Source organism: Heptranchias perlo, chromosome 11 (genome assembly GCF_035084215.1).
Source record: "Heptranchias perlo isolate sHepPer1 chromosome 11, sHepPer1.hap1, whole genome shotgun sequence".
Lineage (NCBI taxonomy): Eukaryota > Metazoa > Chordata > Chondrichthyes > Hexanchiformes > Hexanchidae > Heptranchias > Heptranchias perlo.
The window spans coordinates 76026630-76041325 of NC_090335.1; the positions used below are offsets into that span (position 1 = coordinate 76026630).

The 14696-nt window shown below is 44.8% G+C and overlaps 1 protein-coding gene across 2 annotated transcripts in view; it reads left to right on the forward strand.

Moving 5' to 3' along the window:
• LOC137327504 (ubiquitin-associated and SH3 domain-containing protein A-like) overlaps window positions 1-14696 on the forward strand; it is a 102648-nt gene that overhangs the window by 15188 nt on the left and 72764 nt on the right. For both annotated transcript variants that reach the window (XM_067993397.1, XM_067993398.1), the window contains exon 3: window positions 6395-6581. In XM_067993397.1, coding sequence (XP_067849498.1) covers window positions 6395-6581 — 187 coding nt within the window. The remainder of the gene's footprint in view (window positions 1-6394; window positions 6582-14696) is intronic.

The following is a 14696-nucleotide window of genomic DNA, read 5'->3' on the forward strand; positions in this document are numbered from 1 at the left end:
TTGAATGAATCAATACCGTCTCCCTAGGGAGCCTGTTCCGTAGATTGATCACTCACTCACTGAAATATTGGCCCTGATTTTAATTGCCCCCACATGCTGGAAACTGCACTGGGGGCCTGTTAATATAATGGGAGTCACTTACCTCCAACCATCCGGCTTCCTTCCGCCATGTCCCGAGAGTAACCTGTTCTTTTGAGCAGGCAAGCGGGACACCCACAGGAAGGAAGCAGGGTATCTTTAAATATGCAGATTAGGTCCAATGATGTCATCAGGAACCAATCTACAATTTCAACCTGGGGCCTGAGCAGGGGAGGGAGGGGAGGAGCCGGATCCTGGGCAAAACCTGGAGCCGGATCCTGGGCAAAACCTGGAGCCGGATCCTGGGCAAAACATGGATCCAGATCGTGGGCCAAACCTGGATACAGAGCCAGAAGAGGCCCAACAGGTAAATATAACATTTATTTTGTAGTTGTAGTATTGGATTAGCTAAGATATTGCTGAGTTGTAGTATTGGATTAGTTGAGGTGTTGCTGAGTTGCAGTATTAGATTATGTGAGATTTTGCTGAGTTGCAGTATTGAATTAGCTGAGTTGTAGTATTGGATTTGTTGTAATCTCTAAAATATCTTTTTTGAGTTGATCAGGGCAAAGGATGTTGGTGATGGTAAATTGAACACTTTACCATTTCAGACATAACCCTGATCAGGTACTGCCTGGCCCCTGGATGCTGGGTAAAGTTCCCTTTATGTTGGTATAATTCATGTTTGATACATTCTTACCAACTACACTTCAACTTGTGTGGTTGGTTTTCTTCCTGTAGTGAACTACACCACTCAAAACATTTGCAGTTTTTAACCTCAATGTGCCACGTTGTGATCTCACTGCAATTCTGTAAAACTATACCACACATCTCTGATCTGATATCACACCACAAGATCACAGCACTGCACCAGTTAAATCCCTGCACAAAATAGAACAGAATTCTTTTCTAAATATTAGTGCTGTACATTTCAAATGGAATGAAACATCAGCAATGCTTTAACACACAATCCTTACTCTCCAATTCTAAGGGGTGAAGTGAATTTGTTGTTCACAAACGTACAGCAGGGCCTCCCACCAATTAAGGCACGTAAAGAGCTGGAAGTATGGGTTTAGCTTGTATAGAACAAGGGTTAGAATGTAGACTGTGTCTTAGGGATCTCTGCATATACACTAAGGTAGAGAAATAAACAAAGGAACACCTTACACATGTCCAACAAATGCAGCCCATAGCTGGCATTGGTAGAGTGTTCCCCTAGCCAGGCTTCTGTCGAAGTTCTGTCGATCTTCTTCCTCACCTCTAACATCCTTAGGCCCTGAAATTTAATTGGGTTCATCATATCTTCTGCTGTAAAATGGGTGGAACTCCCAGAGGAGCAGCGTAAATGGTCTCAGCTACACCATTTTTCTGGGTTCCCACAATCTCTCACTGAAGTTAAGGTGGGAAACAGATGGAAGCCTCACCAAATTTCCTGTCCTTAGTCTATTTCACACGTGAAGCACTCATCCTTTAGTTCAGTTGTAGAATTAACATGTGTTTGGAAGGAATTCTAATGAACTGTTTGAATGTTCAGTGCAGCAATCCACATTCCAACCTTCATAAACACAAGGATCTGGAAATTCCTTGTGCTCTCCACCGCTTTTACTCCAGTGGAAAATTTGTTGCTCCCACCGATGGCCTGGAGAGGTATTCACACCATAATTTCCTGGATAACTCGTTTGCATATCCATTGTAGTACTGATTGGTGCTAAACTTGTGTAAAAAGAGAGTAAAGTGCTGGTGTGTATAGAAATTAGAGTGCAGCCTTTAAAAAGCCAGTCTGGTTGAAGATTGCAGCAACAGATTAGTAAGGAACAGGGCTTGGCTCAGTCAGTTTGCTGAAACTAGTTTGAATGCATGGCTCGATTTTGAAAGCGCCTGCCTGGTGGGAATGGGGTGCTGTGCCCCAAAAAACTGCAGCTCAGCAATTGCCACACCGTCCTACTTCTGGTCCACCAAGGCCCTTCGCCAGGGCGGTCCAGATACCTGCCTGTTTCAGGTGAGTCTACTTTTAATATGTAAATGCCGGTCGTAGGACCTTTATGTAATTTTGAGGTGACAACGGGCAGAGTGTCACTGTGTAAGCTTCACCCATTGGTACGAGGCATTGAGTGACCTGAGCAGAGGCCGCTCCGGAAACAGGTAAGTATGAATCTTCCTCCTGGCCCCACAAAAAATCTTCTGGCCCACAGAGGGTCTTCTGCACCACCACCCCCTTGAGTCCCAACCTCCACCGGATTTCCCCCCCCCCCCCCCAAACGGCGAGATGCTTGAGCGCTGATTCTGTGTTCGTACCTCACTACTCACATTGAAATCAAGCCAAGCTCTCAGAATGGCTGGGACCTCCGGCAAGGACTTTTGAGTGGGTGAAGAAGCTGCTTCTCCCACCCGGTGAAATTCATCCCCTGTTTACAAGAATGTCTAACTCAGGACAACCTGGCAGAGGCAGCCAATGAAGGGAGCAGAGCACGGCACAACGGCAGAGAAGAAAATAACCCAATGTCATGGAGTCTGACCTGCAAACTCTCCTGGGTGAAATAGAACAGAGGAGACACAGACTGCTGGCTGTCCACAGCACAAATCTGACAAAAAGGACACGTAGCCATGGGGAGGGAGGTGGCACTAGTATTGAATACCAACAGCCTACGAGGAGCAGACCATGGGGAGGGACTCTGCTCTTGCTGTGCGAGACAGAAAAGTTGGGAGCATAGTGCCAACATCAGGTTAGTGACTGAACACCTACATGGTCACAATGGCATCCCTGTGAAGAACCACACAGCCCCCTCTCTCCTAATGGGGTTACGGTTCCTCCATTTTTAGCTTGCACCTTCCTTTCCTGTGAATCCACCCTGGAAACGGGAGCACAGGAGGAGAAAGATGAGGAACGGAGAGACAACTATTTCCTTGTGCACTATGATGATGAGGAAGGCAAGAAGGTTGAAGAGGGAGATACTTTGGACTCAAGCCCATTCCTGCAGAAACCTCCTGCCCCAAGTTTCTCTGTCCCAACCCTCTCGAACTTACAACGTCTGGCTTGTTTCATCACTCCCACGCAACAATCCTGATACTTTTGCCGAGGGAGAATTAGATTGCGGTGAGATAGCGTTAGATTGCAGTGAGACTGCAATGAGATTGCGGTGAGATTGCGATAGACTGCGGTGAGATTGCGATGAGATAGCGTTAGATTGCGGTGAGATTGCGGTGAGATAGCGTTAGATTGCGGTGAGATAGCGTTAGATTGCGGTGAGATAGCAGCGAGATAGCATTAGATTGTGGTGAGATAGCGTTAGATTGCGGTGAGATAGCGGCGAGATAGCATTAGATTGTGGTGAGATAGCGTTAGATTGCGGTGAGATTGCGGTGAGATAGCGTTAGATTGCGGTGAGATAGCGTTAGATTGCGGTGAGATTGCGGTGAGATAGCGTTAGATTGAGGTGAGATAGCGTTAGATTGCGGTGAGATTGCGGTGAGATAGCGTTAGATTGCGGTGAGATAGCGTTAGATTGTGGCGAGATAGCGTTGGATTGCGGTGAGATAGCGTTAGATTGCGGTGAGATTGCATTAGATTGCGGTGAGATAGCGGCGAGATAGCATTAGATTGTGGTGAGATTGCATTAGATTGCGGTGAGATTACGGTGAGATAGCGTTAGATTGCGGTGAGATAGCATTAGGTTGCGGTGAGATTGCGTTAGATTGCGGTGAGATAGCATTAGGTTGCGGTGAGATAGCGTTAGATTGCGGTGAGATAGCATTAGGTTGCGGTGAGATTGCGTTAGGTTGCGGCGAGATTGCGGTAAGATAGTGTTAGGTTGCGGTGAGATTGCGTTAGGTTGCGGTGAGATAGCGTTAGGTTGCGGTGTGATTGCGTTAGATTGCGGTAAGATAGCGTTAGATTGCGGTGAGATAGCATTAGATTGCATTAGAGAGGAAGTGGCACCATGTGACTTACAGAGCCCGAGGGAATTGGAGGAGTAAGGAATGGGTGAAGATCTGCCACCTTCGCAGTGCGATATTGCCTTTTTTATGGCTTTATTAGCCTGCTTCGCTACTTTCAGTGATCTGTGTATCTGTACCCCCAGATCCCTTTGCTCCTCTACACCATTTAGACTATTATTTTCCAAGTAATATGTGGCCTCCTTATTCTTCTTACCAAAATGTACCACTTCACACTTATCTACATTGAAATTCATTTGCCAATTACACACCCATTCTGCAAGTTTATCATAGAATGATACGGCACAGAAGGAGGCCATTCGGCCCATCCTACCTGTGCCAGCTCTTTTAAAAAGCTATCCAATTAGTCCCATTCCCCTGCTCTTTCCCCATAGCCCTGTAAATTTTTCCCCTTCAAGTATTTATCCAATTCTCTTTTGAAAGTTATTATTGAATCTGCTTCCACCACCCTTTCAGGCTGTGCATTCCAGATCATAACAACTCGCTGCGTAAAAAAAAATTCTCTTCATCTCCCCTCTGGTTCTTTTGCCAATTTCCTTAAATTTATGTCCTCTGGTTACCAACCTTTCTGCCACTGGAAACAGTTTCTCCTTATTTACTCTATCAGAAACCTTCATGATTTTGAACACCTCTGTGAAATCTCCCCTTAACCTTCTCTGCTCTAAGGAGAACAACCAAACGTTCTCTCTTCACATAACTGAAATCCCTCATCCCTGGTACCATTCTAGTAAATCTCTACTGAACCCTCTCTAAGGCCTTGACATCCTTCCTAAAGTGTGATGCCCAGAATTGTACACGATACAGCTGTGGCCTAACCAGTGATCCATAAATAGCATAACTTCCTTGCTTTTGTACTCTAAGCCTTTATTAATAAAGCCCAGGACACGTATGCTTTTTTAACAGCCTTCTCAACTTGTCTTGCCACCTTCAAAGATGTTTGTGCATATACCCCCAAGTCTCTCTGTTCCTGTTCCCCATTTAGAATTGTTTTTAAGTTTATATTTAGTTTATACTGCCTCTCCTCATTCTTTCTAACAAAATGTATCACTTACATAGAATTACATAGCACAGAAACAGGCCATTCGGCCCAACAGGTCCATGCCAGTGTTTATGCTGCACACGAGCTTCCTCCCCACTACTTCATCTAACCCTATCAGCATATCCTTCTATTTCTTTCTTCCTCATGTGTTTATCTAGTTTCCCCTTAAATGCTTCTATGGTAGTCGCCTCAACTACTCCTTGTGGTAGCGAGTTCCACATTCTAACCACTCTCTGGGTAAAAAAGCTTCTCCTGAATTCCCTATTGGATTTATTAGTGACTATCTTATATTTATGGCCCCAAGTTCAGGTCTCCCCCCACAAGTTGAAACATCTTATCTACGTCTGCTTCACACTTCTCTGCATTAAAGCGCATCTGCCATGTGTCTGCCCATTTCACCAGTCTGTCTATGTCCTCCTGAAGTCTGTTACTATCCTCCTCACTGTTTACTACATTTCCGAGTTTCGTGTCATCTGCAAACTTTGAAATTACGCCCTGTATACTCAAGTCCAGGTCATTACTATATATCAAAAGGAGCAGTGGTCCCAATACTGACCCCTGGGGCACACCACTGTATACTTCCCTCCAGTCTGAAAAACAACTACTAACCACTACTCTCTGCTTTCTGTCCACTAGTTTTGAGTGATTTCTGTACTTGGACCCCTAGATCTCTCTGCTATTTCACAATTCCTAACTTCTCACCATTTAGAAAATACTCTGATTTATCTTTCTTGGATCCAAAGTGGATGACCTCACACTTCCACACATTGAACTCCATCTGCTACAGTTTTTCCCATTCACTTAATCTATTAATGTATCTTTGCAACTTTCTGCTCCCATCGACATTATTTACAGTGCCACCTAACTTGGCGTCATCAGCAAACTTGAATATATGGCTCTCTATTCCTTCACTAAATATAATGAGGCCCCAGCACAGATCCCTGGGGTCACCACTAGTCCTCACTAATGCAGCATCCCTTGAAGAAGTGGACTGAGGCTTCAAGTTGTGACCGGGACTCAGATTGGAAATTGCTTCATGCAGGAGTGCGAGAGAGCGGCAGACACATGAAACACGGGAAACCCAGATGTGTTGTGGAAACGAGGCTGGGCCTCCACGTCTCGCCAAGTTGTGGACTCGCTGCCCACTTCCGCCATCGCACATTCCGTTCCCGCCCCCCACTTAAAATCGGGGCCCTAGAATTTAAAGAGGCCATTCAGTCCACCAGGTCTGTGCTAGCGCAAGCTCTTCCATTGCGGCTCTGTGCTCCGATCTATTTGAAGTTTTATCCAATATTGTTTGATGAAGAATATTTTTTTCAACAGGATATTTGCTCATCGGAATGACCCCACTCGAGATGATCTCATCCCACAAGAGTATGTTCTGTACCTGTGTCCCTCAGGTCCACTCTGGGATAAGCTGATGGCATTCTGGACCGAAAGCCAAAAATGCTGCGGTAGGAATCGAGCTCACGAAGTCTTTCCACACGTCACTCTCTGCGGATTCTTCACAGTAAGGCAGTTTCTTTTCTGTTGAATATTAGCAAAAGTTTTTAACTTTGGTGATGTGAAACATCAACAACAACTTGCATGTATATCGGCCCGGAAATTGCTCATGAAATAACGGCGATGCTAAGAGGGCTCACCGTTATTTCAGGGCAAATGGAAGAGCAAGTTCCAGAGAACGCACACGCGCAATCAAATGTGGAAATCCGGAAATTGCTCTACCATTTGCCCTGCTCATTTGAAAGCTTCGCACTAAAGAGATCTCGCCGGCTGAATGAATGGACCAATGGGAACCTGCTGCACTGTTCAGCTAGAAATGAACTAATCTACACAGAAAAAAGGAACGCTGGGTTTTTTTTTTAGGTCTAAACTAACTTTTAACGGCATGGTAAGTCTTAATGACTGCCAAACAACCTCCCTGGCACTGAAAATTAACTTTTAAAAATCTCATTCCTCCTGATATTAATTGTTGTTGTGGACATTTTAAAAAAAGTTTTAAATTTAAAATTGTTATTTTTTAATTTTTCTTTCTGTCTCTTTTATCTATGTCTTTTAATCTTACCCTCTCTTTTTATTTTGCTTTCTCTAACTTATTTTATAGTGAATTTACTAATCTACCTGACACTTTCTGGTTTTGACTGCGCGGCTTGTCAAGGATGCTTCCAGCTGATTGGTTGAGGGGAGAGAGCGATCCTTTCCCAGCTCTCACAGCTCAGAGAAGCTGGGAGAGATCACTGCACTTCCTGCAGGCCTCCATTGAAGGAAGTTGGCGTCCAGAAGCCTGCAAAAAGTTTGTGGGTGAGTCAGTTACCTACGAGCAGCAGGTGACATTCATGTGCTGTTCACAGCAATTTCTGGGCCTATGTCGTCAATGTAGAAAAACCAACAAAATGACCGTATGTTTCTAACAAGAGATGGGCTTGTTGGGCTGAATGGCCTCCCTCCTCTGTATTTACCTTTGTGCGATACAGCGACATGCACACTGCACTAGTGTGGTCACACTTGGTTTGTTGCACTGGTGCAGTCACACATAGTTTATTGCACTAGTGTGGTCACACTTGGTTTGTTGCACTTGTGCGGTCACACTTGGTTTGTTCTACTGGTGTGGTCACACATGGTTTGATCCACTAGTGCGGTCACACATGGTTTATTAGACTGGTGCGGTCACATTTGGATTGTTGCACTAGTGCAGTCACAGTTGGTTTGTTGCATTGGTGCGGTCACACTTGGTTTGTTCCACTAGTGCAGTCACACATGGTCTTTTGCACTAGTGCGGTCACACCTGGTTTATTGCACTAGTGCAATCACACTTGGTTTATTGCGCTGGTGTGGTCACATTTGGTTTGTTGCACTAGTGCGGTCACACTTGGTTTATTGCACTGGTGCGGTCACACATGGTTTGTTCCACTGGTGAGGTCACACAAGGCTTGTTCCACTATTGTGGTCACACATGGTTTCTTGAACTGGTGCGGTCACACTTGGTTTGTTGCACTAGTGCAGTCACACTTGGTTTATTGCACTGGTGCGGCCGCACTTGGTTTGTTGCACTGGTGCAGTCCCACCTGGTTTGTTGCACTTGTACGGTCCCACCTTGTTTGTTGCACTGGTGCGGTCACACTTGGTTTGTTGCACTGGTGCGGCCACACTTGGTTTGTTGCACTGGTGCAGTCACACTTGGTTTGTTCCACTAATGCGATCATACATGGTTTATTGCACTGTGCGATCACTCTTAGTTTATTGCACTTGTGCGATCACTCTTGGTTTATTGCACTGGTGCGGTCACACTTGGTTTATTGCACTAGTCTGGTCACACTTGGTTTGTTGCACTGGTGTGGTCATACTTGGTTTATTGCACTAGTCTGGTCACACTTGGTTTATTGCACTGGTGCGGTCACACTTGGTTTATTGCACTAGTCTGGTCACACTTGGTTTATTGCACTGGTGTGGTCACACTTGGTTTGTTGCACTAATGTGGTCACACATGGTTTTCTCCAAGAAATATTTCCCCCTCCCACCAAAGTCTAAATGGATTGAGAATTAGCTCAGCAGCAGGAGACTGGAGATTAATAGCAAAACCAATGAGTGAGGATCTGCTCGGCACCCCCTGCCCCCACTGCCAATCTCGCCCCTCCCCCCCACTCTCTTGTTGGAGATGCTCGATGCCTGGCACTTGTGTGGAGCGAATGTTATTTGCCACTTATCAGTCCAAGCCTAGATGTTGTCCAGGTCTTGCTGCATGTGGGCACGGACTGCATCATTATCTGAGAGGTTGTGAATGGAACTGAACACTGCGATCATTAGCGAACATCCCCATTTCTGACCTTATGATGGAGGGAAGGTCATTGATGAAGCAGCTGAAGATGGTTGGGCCTAGGACACTGCCCTGAGGAACTCCTGCAGCAATGCCCTGGGGCTGAGATGATTGGCCTCCAACAACCACTACCATCTTCCTTTTTGCCAGGTGTAACTCCAGCCAATGGAGTGTTTCCCTGCACTTCAGTTTTACTGGGGCTCCTCGGTCAAATGCTGCCCTGATTTCAAGGGCAGTCACTCTCACCTCACCTCTGGAATTCAGCTCTTTTGTCCATGTTTGGACCAAGACAGTAATGAGGTCTGGAGCTGAGTAGTCCTGGCGGAACCCAAACTGAGCTCGGTAAGCAGGTTATTGGTGAGTAAGTGCCGGTTGATAGCACTGTCGACGACACCTTCCATCACTTTGCTGATGATTGAGAGTAGACTGATAGGACGGTAATTGGCCAGATTGGATTTGTCCTGCTTTTTGTGGGCAGGTCATACTTGGGCAATTTTCCACATTGTCGGGTAGATGCCAATGTTGTAGTTGTACTGGAACAGCTTGGCTAGAGGTGCAGCTAGTTCTGGAGCACAGGTCTTCCACACTACAGCCGGGATTTTGTCAGGACTGGTAGCCCTTGCTGTGTCCAGTGCACTCAGCCATTTCTTGATATTACGTGGAGTGAATCAAATTGGCTGGAGACTGGCTTCTGTGATGGTGGGACCTCAGGAGACGACCGAGAAGGATCATTCACTCAGCACTTCTGACTGAAGATGGTTGCAAACTCTTCAGCCTTGTCTTTTGCACTCACGCGCTGGGCTCCGCCATAGTTAAGGATGGGGATGTTCATGGAGCCTCCTCCTCCTGTTAGTTCCTTAATTCTCCACCACCATTCATAGTTGGATGTGGCAGGACTGCAGAACTTTGACCTGATCCATTGGTTATGGATTCACTTAGCTCTGACTATGACATGCTGCTTCCCCTGTTTAGCATGCATGTAGTCCTGTGTTGTACGTTCCCCAGGTTGGCACTTCATTTTCAGGTACACCTGGTGTTGCTCTTCTAGTCATTGATCCAGGGCTGGTCATCTGGCTTGATGGTGATGGAGGAGTGAGTAATATGCAAAGCTGCAGGAAGGTTGAGGAGGGATAGTTTACCACGGTCACAGTCACATAGGATGTCATTTGTGACTTTGATAAGGGCCGTTTCAGTGCTGTGGCAGGGACGGAAACCTGATTGGAGGGTTTCAAACATGGAGTTGCAGGAAAGATGGGCACGGATTTGAGAGGCAACAACATGTTCAAGGACCTTAGAGAGGAAAAGGAGGTTGGAGATGCAAAAACAACAAAGCAATAAGATTGGTTGGTCTTAACTATCCCAAGATAGACTGGAATAAAGATAATGCTTGTAGTCACAGTGGGGAAAGCGCTCTCAAATGTGTCCACTGCTGACTCCTCGCTTCGTGTATTTCTCGTCCAATAAGGAAAAAAGCATTGCTTGATACAGTTCTGGGAAATGAAGTGAGGTGGGAGTAGGAGAACAATTGGGAAATAGTGACCACAACATAGTTAGGTTCAATGTCAGCAAAGGAAATGTTAGTGAGAATTTATAATAACAGAAACTAGCCATTCAGCCCAACCAGTCCGTGTCAGCGTTTACCCTCCACACGCCCAAATAGTCTTAATCACATTCACCCGCCCTTTTCCTTCTTCCACCTATCCACACAGACTGCAGCAGTTCAAGAAGGCGGCTCACCACCACCTTCTCAAGGGCAATTAGGGATGGGTAATAAATGCTGGCCTTGCCAGCGACGACCATATCCCATGAACGAATAAAAAAAATCCAATCTAATCTTGAATGTTGACATAGTTTCTGCTCAACTATGGACAAAGAGAGGGGCAAATAAGAGGGGCAAAGAGGGAGTATGAGAATAGATTAGCGGCTAACATAAAAGGGAACCAAAAAGTGTTTTATAAACATATAAATAGTAAAAGGGTAGTCAAAGGAAGAGTGGATCCGATTAGGGACAAAAAAGGAGATCTCCTTGCTGCCATTGTAGCGATATTGGATAAGATAAAAATTGATAAAGAGAAAGTACTTAAATATTGGCAGTATTCAAAGTAGAAAAGTCACCCGGTCCAGATGGGATGCATCCTAGGTTACTGAGGGAAATAAGGATGGAAATTGCGGAGGCTCTGACCACAGTCTTCCAATCCTCCTTAGATACGGGAGTGGTGCCGGAGGACAGAAGGATTGCAAATGTTCAAAAAAGGGGAGAGGGATAAACCCAGCAACTACAGGCCAGTCAGCCTAACATCAGTGGTGGGGAAACTCTTAAAGACAGTAATCCGGGACAAAATTAATTGGCACTTGGAAAAGTATGGGCTAATAAATGAAAGTCAGCATGGATTTGTTAAAGGAAAATCATGTTTGACTAACTGGCTTGAGTTCTTTGATGAAGTAATGGAGACGGTTGATGAGGCTAGTGTTGATGAGGTTGTGTATATGGAGTTTGAAAAAGCATTTGATAAAGTGCCACATAATAGACTTATTTGCAAAATGAAAGCCCATGGGATTAAAGGGACAGTGGCAGCATGGATACAAAATTGGCTAAGGGACAGAAAGCAGAGAGCAGTGGTGAATGGTTGTTTTTCAGACTGGAGGGAAGTATACAGTGATGTTCCCCAGGTGTCAGTATTAGGACCACTGCTGTTTTTGATATATATTAATGACCTGGACTTGGGTATACAGGGCATAATTTCAAAGTTTGCAGATGACATGAAACTCAGAAATGTAGTAAACAGTGTGGAGGATAGTAACAGACTTCAGGAGGACATAGACAGACTGGTGAAATGGACAGACACATGGCAGATAAAATTTAACGCAGAGAAGTGTGAAGTGATACATTTTGGTAGGAAGAATGAGGAGAGGCAATATAAACTAAATTATACAATTTTAAAGGCGATGCAGGAACAGAGAGACCTGGGGGCATACGTACACAAATCTTTGAAGGTGGCAGGACAAGTTAAGAAATCTGTTAAAAAAGCATATGAGCTCCTGGGCTTTATAAATAGAGGCATAGAGTACAAAAGCAAGGAAATTATGCTATAAACCTTTATAAAACACTGGTTAGGCCCCAGCTGGAGTATTGTGTTCAATTCTGGGCACCACACTTTAGGAAGGATGTCGTTAGAGAGAGTGCAGAAGAGATTTGCTAGAATGGTTCCAGGGATGAGGGACTTCAGTTATGTGGAGAGACTGGAGAAGCTGGGATTATTCTCCTTGGAACAGAGAAGGTTAAGGAGAGATTTGATAGAGATGTTCAAAATCATCAATTGTTTTGATAGAGTAAATAAGGAGAAACTGTTTCCAGTGGCAGAAAGGTCGGTAACCAGAGGACACAGATTTAAGGTGATCGGAAAACGAGCCAGAGGTGACATGAGGAAACATTTTTTTACGCAGAAAGTTGTTCTGATCTGGAATGCACTGCCTGAAAGGGCGGTGGAAACAGATTCAATAATAACTTTCAAAAGAGAATTGGATAAATACTTGAAGGAAAACATTTTACAGGGCAAAGGGAAAGAGCAGTAGAATGGGACTAACTGGATAGCTCTTTCAAAGAGCCTGTGCTGTACCTACTATGATACTATGATATCAACCCTGGAAGCGAATTCCTCAGCCTCACAACTCTTTGTAAAGATGTTTCTCCTGCCCTTTGTTCTAAATCTCTTAAAGTTAATGCTGTATCTATTGTTCCTCGTGAAGCACCTTGGGACGTTTTACTACGATAAAGGCGCGATATAAATGCAAGTTGTTTTTATTATTGTTATTCCTCTTTCCAGTGGGTTTGATGCAACTGAGTTTTTTGCTAGGCCACTTCAGAGAGCAGTTAAGAGTCAACCATGTTGATGTGGGACTGGAGTCACATATAGGCCCAGACCGAGTAAGGACGGCAGGTTTCCTTCCCTAAAGGACATTTTACGACAATCTCACAGCTTCATGGTTACTTTTACTGATACCAGCTCTTTATTTCCAGATTTTTTAAACTGGAATTAAATTCTGAAACTACCATGGTGAGATTTGAACTCATAATCTCCGGATTATCAGCCCAATAACACCATCAATACATTCCCGTACCCCATACCCACTACACTTCTATACCCCAAACCACTACACTACCGTACCCCAAACCCACTGCCATACCCCAAACCACTACACTGCCATACCCTAAACCCACTACACTAAAGTACCCCAAACCCACTAAACTACCGTACCCTAAATGCACTACACTACTGTACTCCAAACAACTACACTACTGTACCCCAAACCCACCACACTACGTACCCCAAACCCACTACCATACCCCAAACCACTACAGTACCATACGCTAAACCCACTACACTACCATAGCCCAAACCCACTGCTGCATCCCAAACCCACTACACTACAATACCACAAACGCACTATACTACTGTACCCCAAACCACTACGTAACTGTATCCCAAACTCACTACACTACCATACCCCAAACCCACTACCGTACCCCAAACCATTACACTACCATATCCTGAACCCACTACACTACCGTACCCCAAATCCACTACCCCAGATTCACCCCGAGTTCCATGTTTAAATAGACAGATTGACAATAAACTGAAACTTAACAATGAGGCACAAGATAAAACTGTGAAGATCTTCATGAGGAATATGGAAAGTGTAGTGGGGAGGTGAAAGGGAAATTAGAAGGGCTAAAAGGGAATATGAAGAAGGCTTGTAGATAATATAAAAATGGACAGGGCTTTTTAAAGCATGTAAAATGTAAAAGAATAATTAAAGATCTCTAGTGGAGAATGAAGTTACGCTGGAACTAGTAAATAAATATTTTGCATCTGTTTTTTACAATGACAGTTAAAGTGAGAATCAGGTGTACTCGAGGAGAGTGTGGATCACCTGTTGGAGATACTGTAGAAAAGGAATTGGTCCTGGATAATTAGCAAAACTCCGGCTGGATAAGATTGGGTGCCTGAGAGGAGAGACTCTGGTCATAATTTCTCAATCCTCCTTAAGTATGTAAATTGTGCCGTGGAACTGAGAGTAGTCGATTAATACCCAAATTGAAGGGAGAGGACGGACTGATAATTATAGACCGGTTAATCTATGGTCAGTTGTGTAAACTCTTAGGAAGGGAGTTTCCTCCACATTTCTGCCTGATTACGGGCCAGATAGTGGCAGGAAAATGAGATCTCGAGGCTAACCATAAGCTCTCTGTCCCACCCGGGATTTCTCTCCCCCACCCAACAGGTCCATCGGCTGCCGTGGACAACGTGACCGTAGGCCCTGGGTAACTGCCCTGAGATGTCTCCAGGGAGGGAGAGGGCCTTGGAGCAGCCTCTTCTCCCTCCATTCAGTCCCCAATGTTGAAGGTCCTGATCCTGGTCTTTGCTTCCAATCTTCTGCCCATTTAAGATCCAGTACTGTTGGCGCTTCCTCCTTCGCACTGACTCCCTCTTGATGGTGGGAATGCCGCCAGGAGCCTACACTTAGTAATCCCAACCCAGGAAAATGCGTCAGGGTTGAAATAGATATAGAGGGCAGATGGAGGGGTGGATGGAAGTCTAACTCCACCAGGAAGTCCTCCCTAAACTGGTCAATCATCCCTAAGAAATCACAATTCAAGATATCTATCCTAAGGATTTAGAAATCAGGCTAATCAAGGACAGCCAGTTTATTTTAGAAGTGACTAAATGTATAGATAAAGGAAATGCATTAGATCTTCAGCAGACATTCAATAAAACTATAAAGTAGTGATAATGGGGGCCTTCAATTATC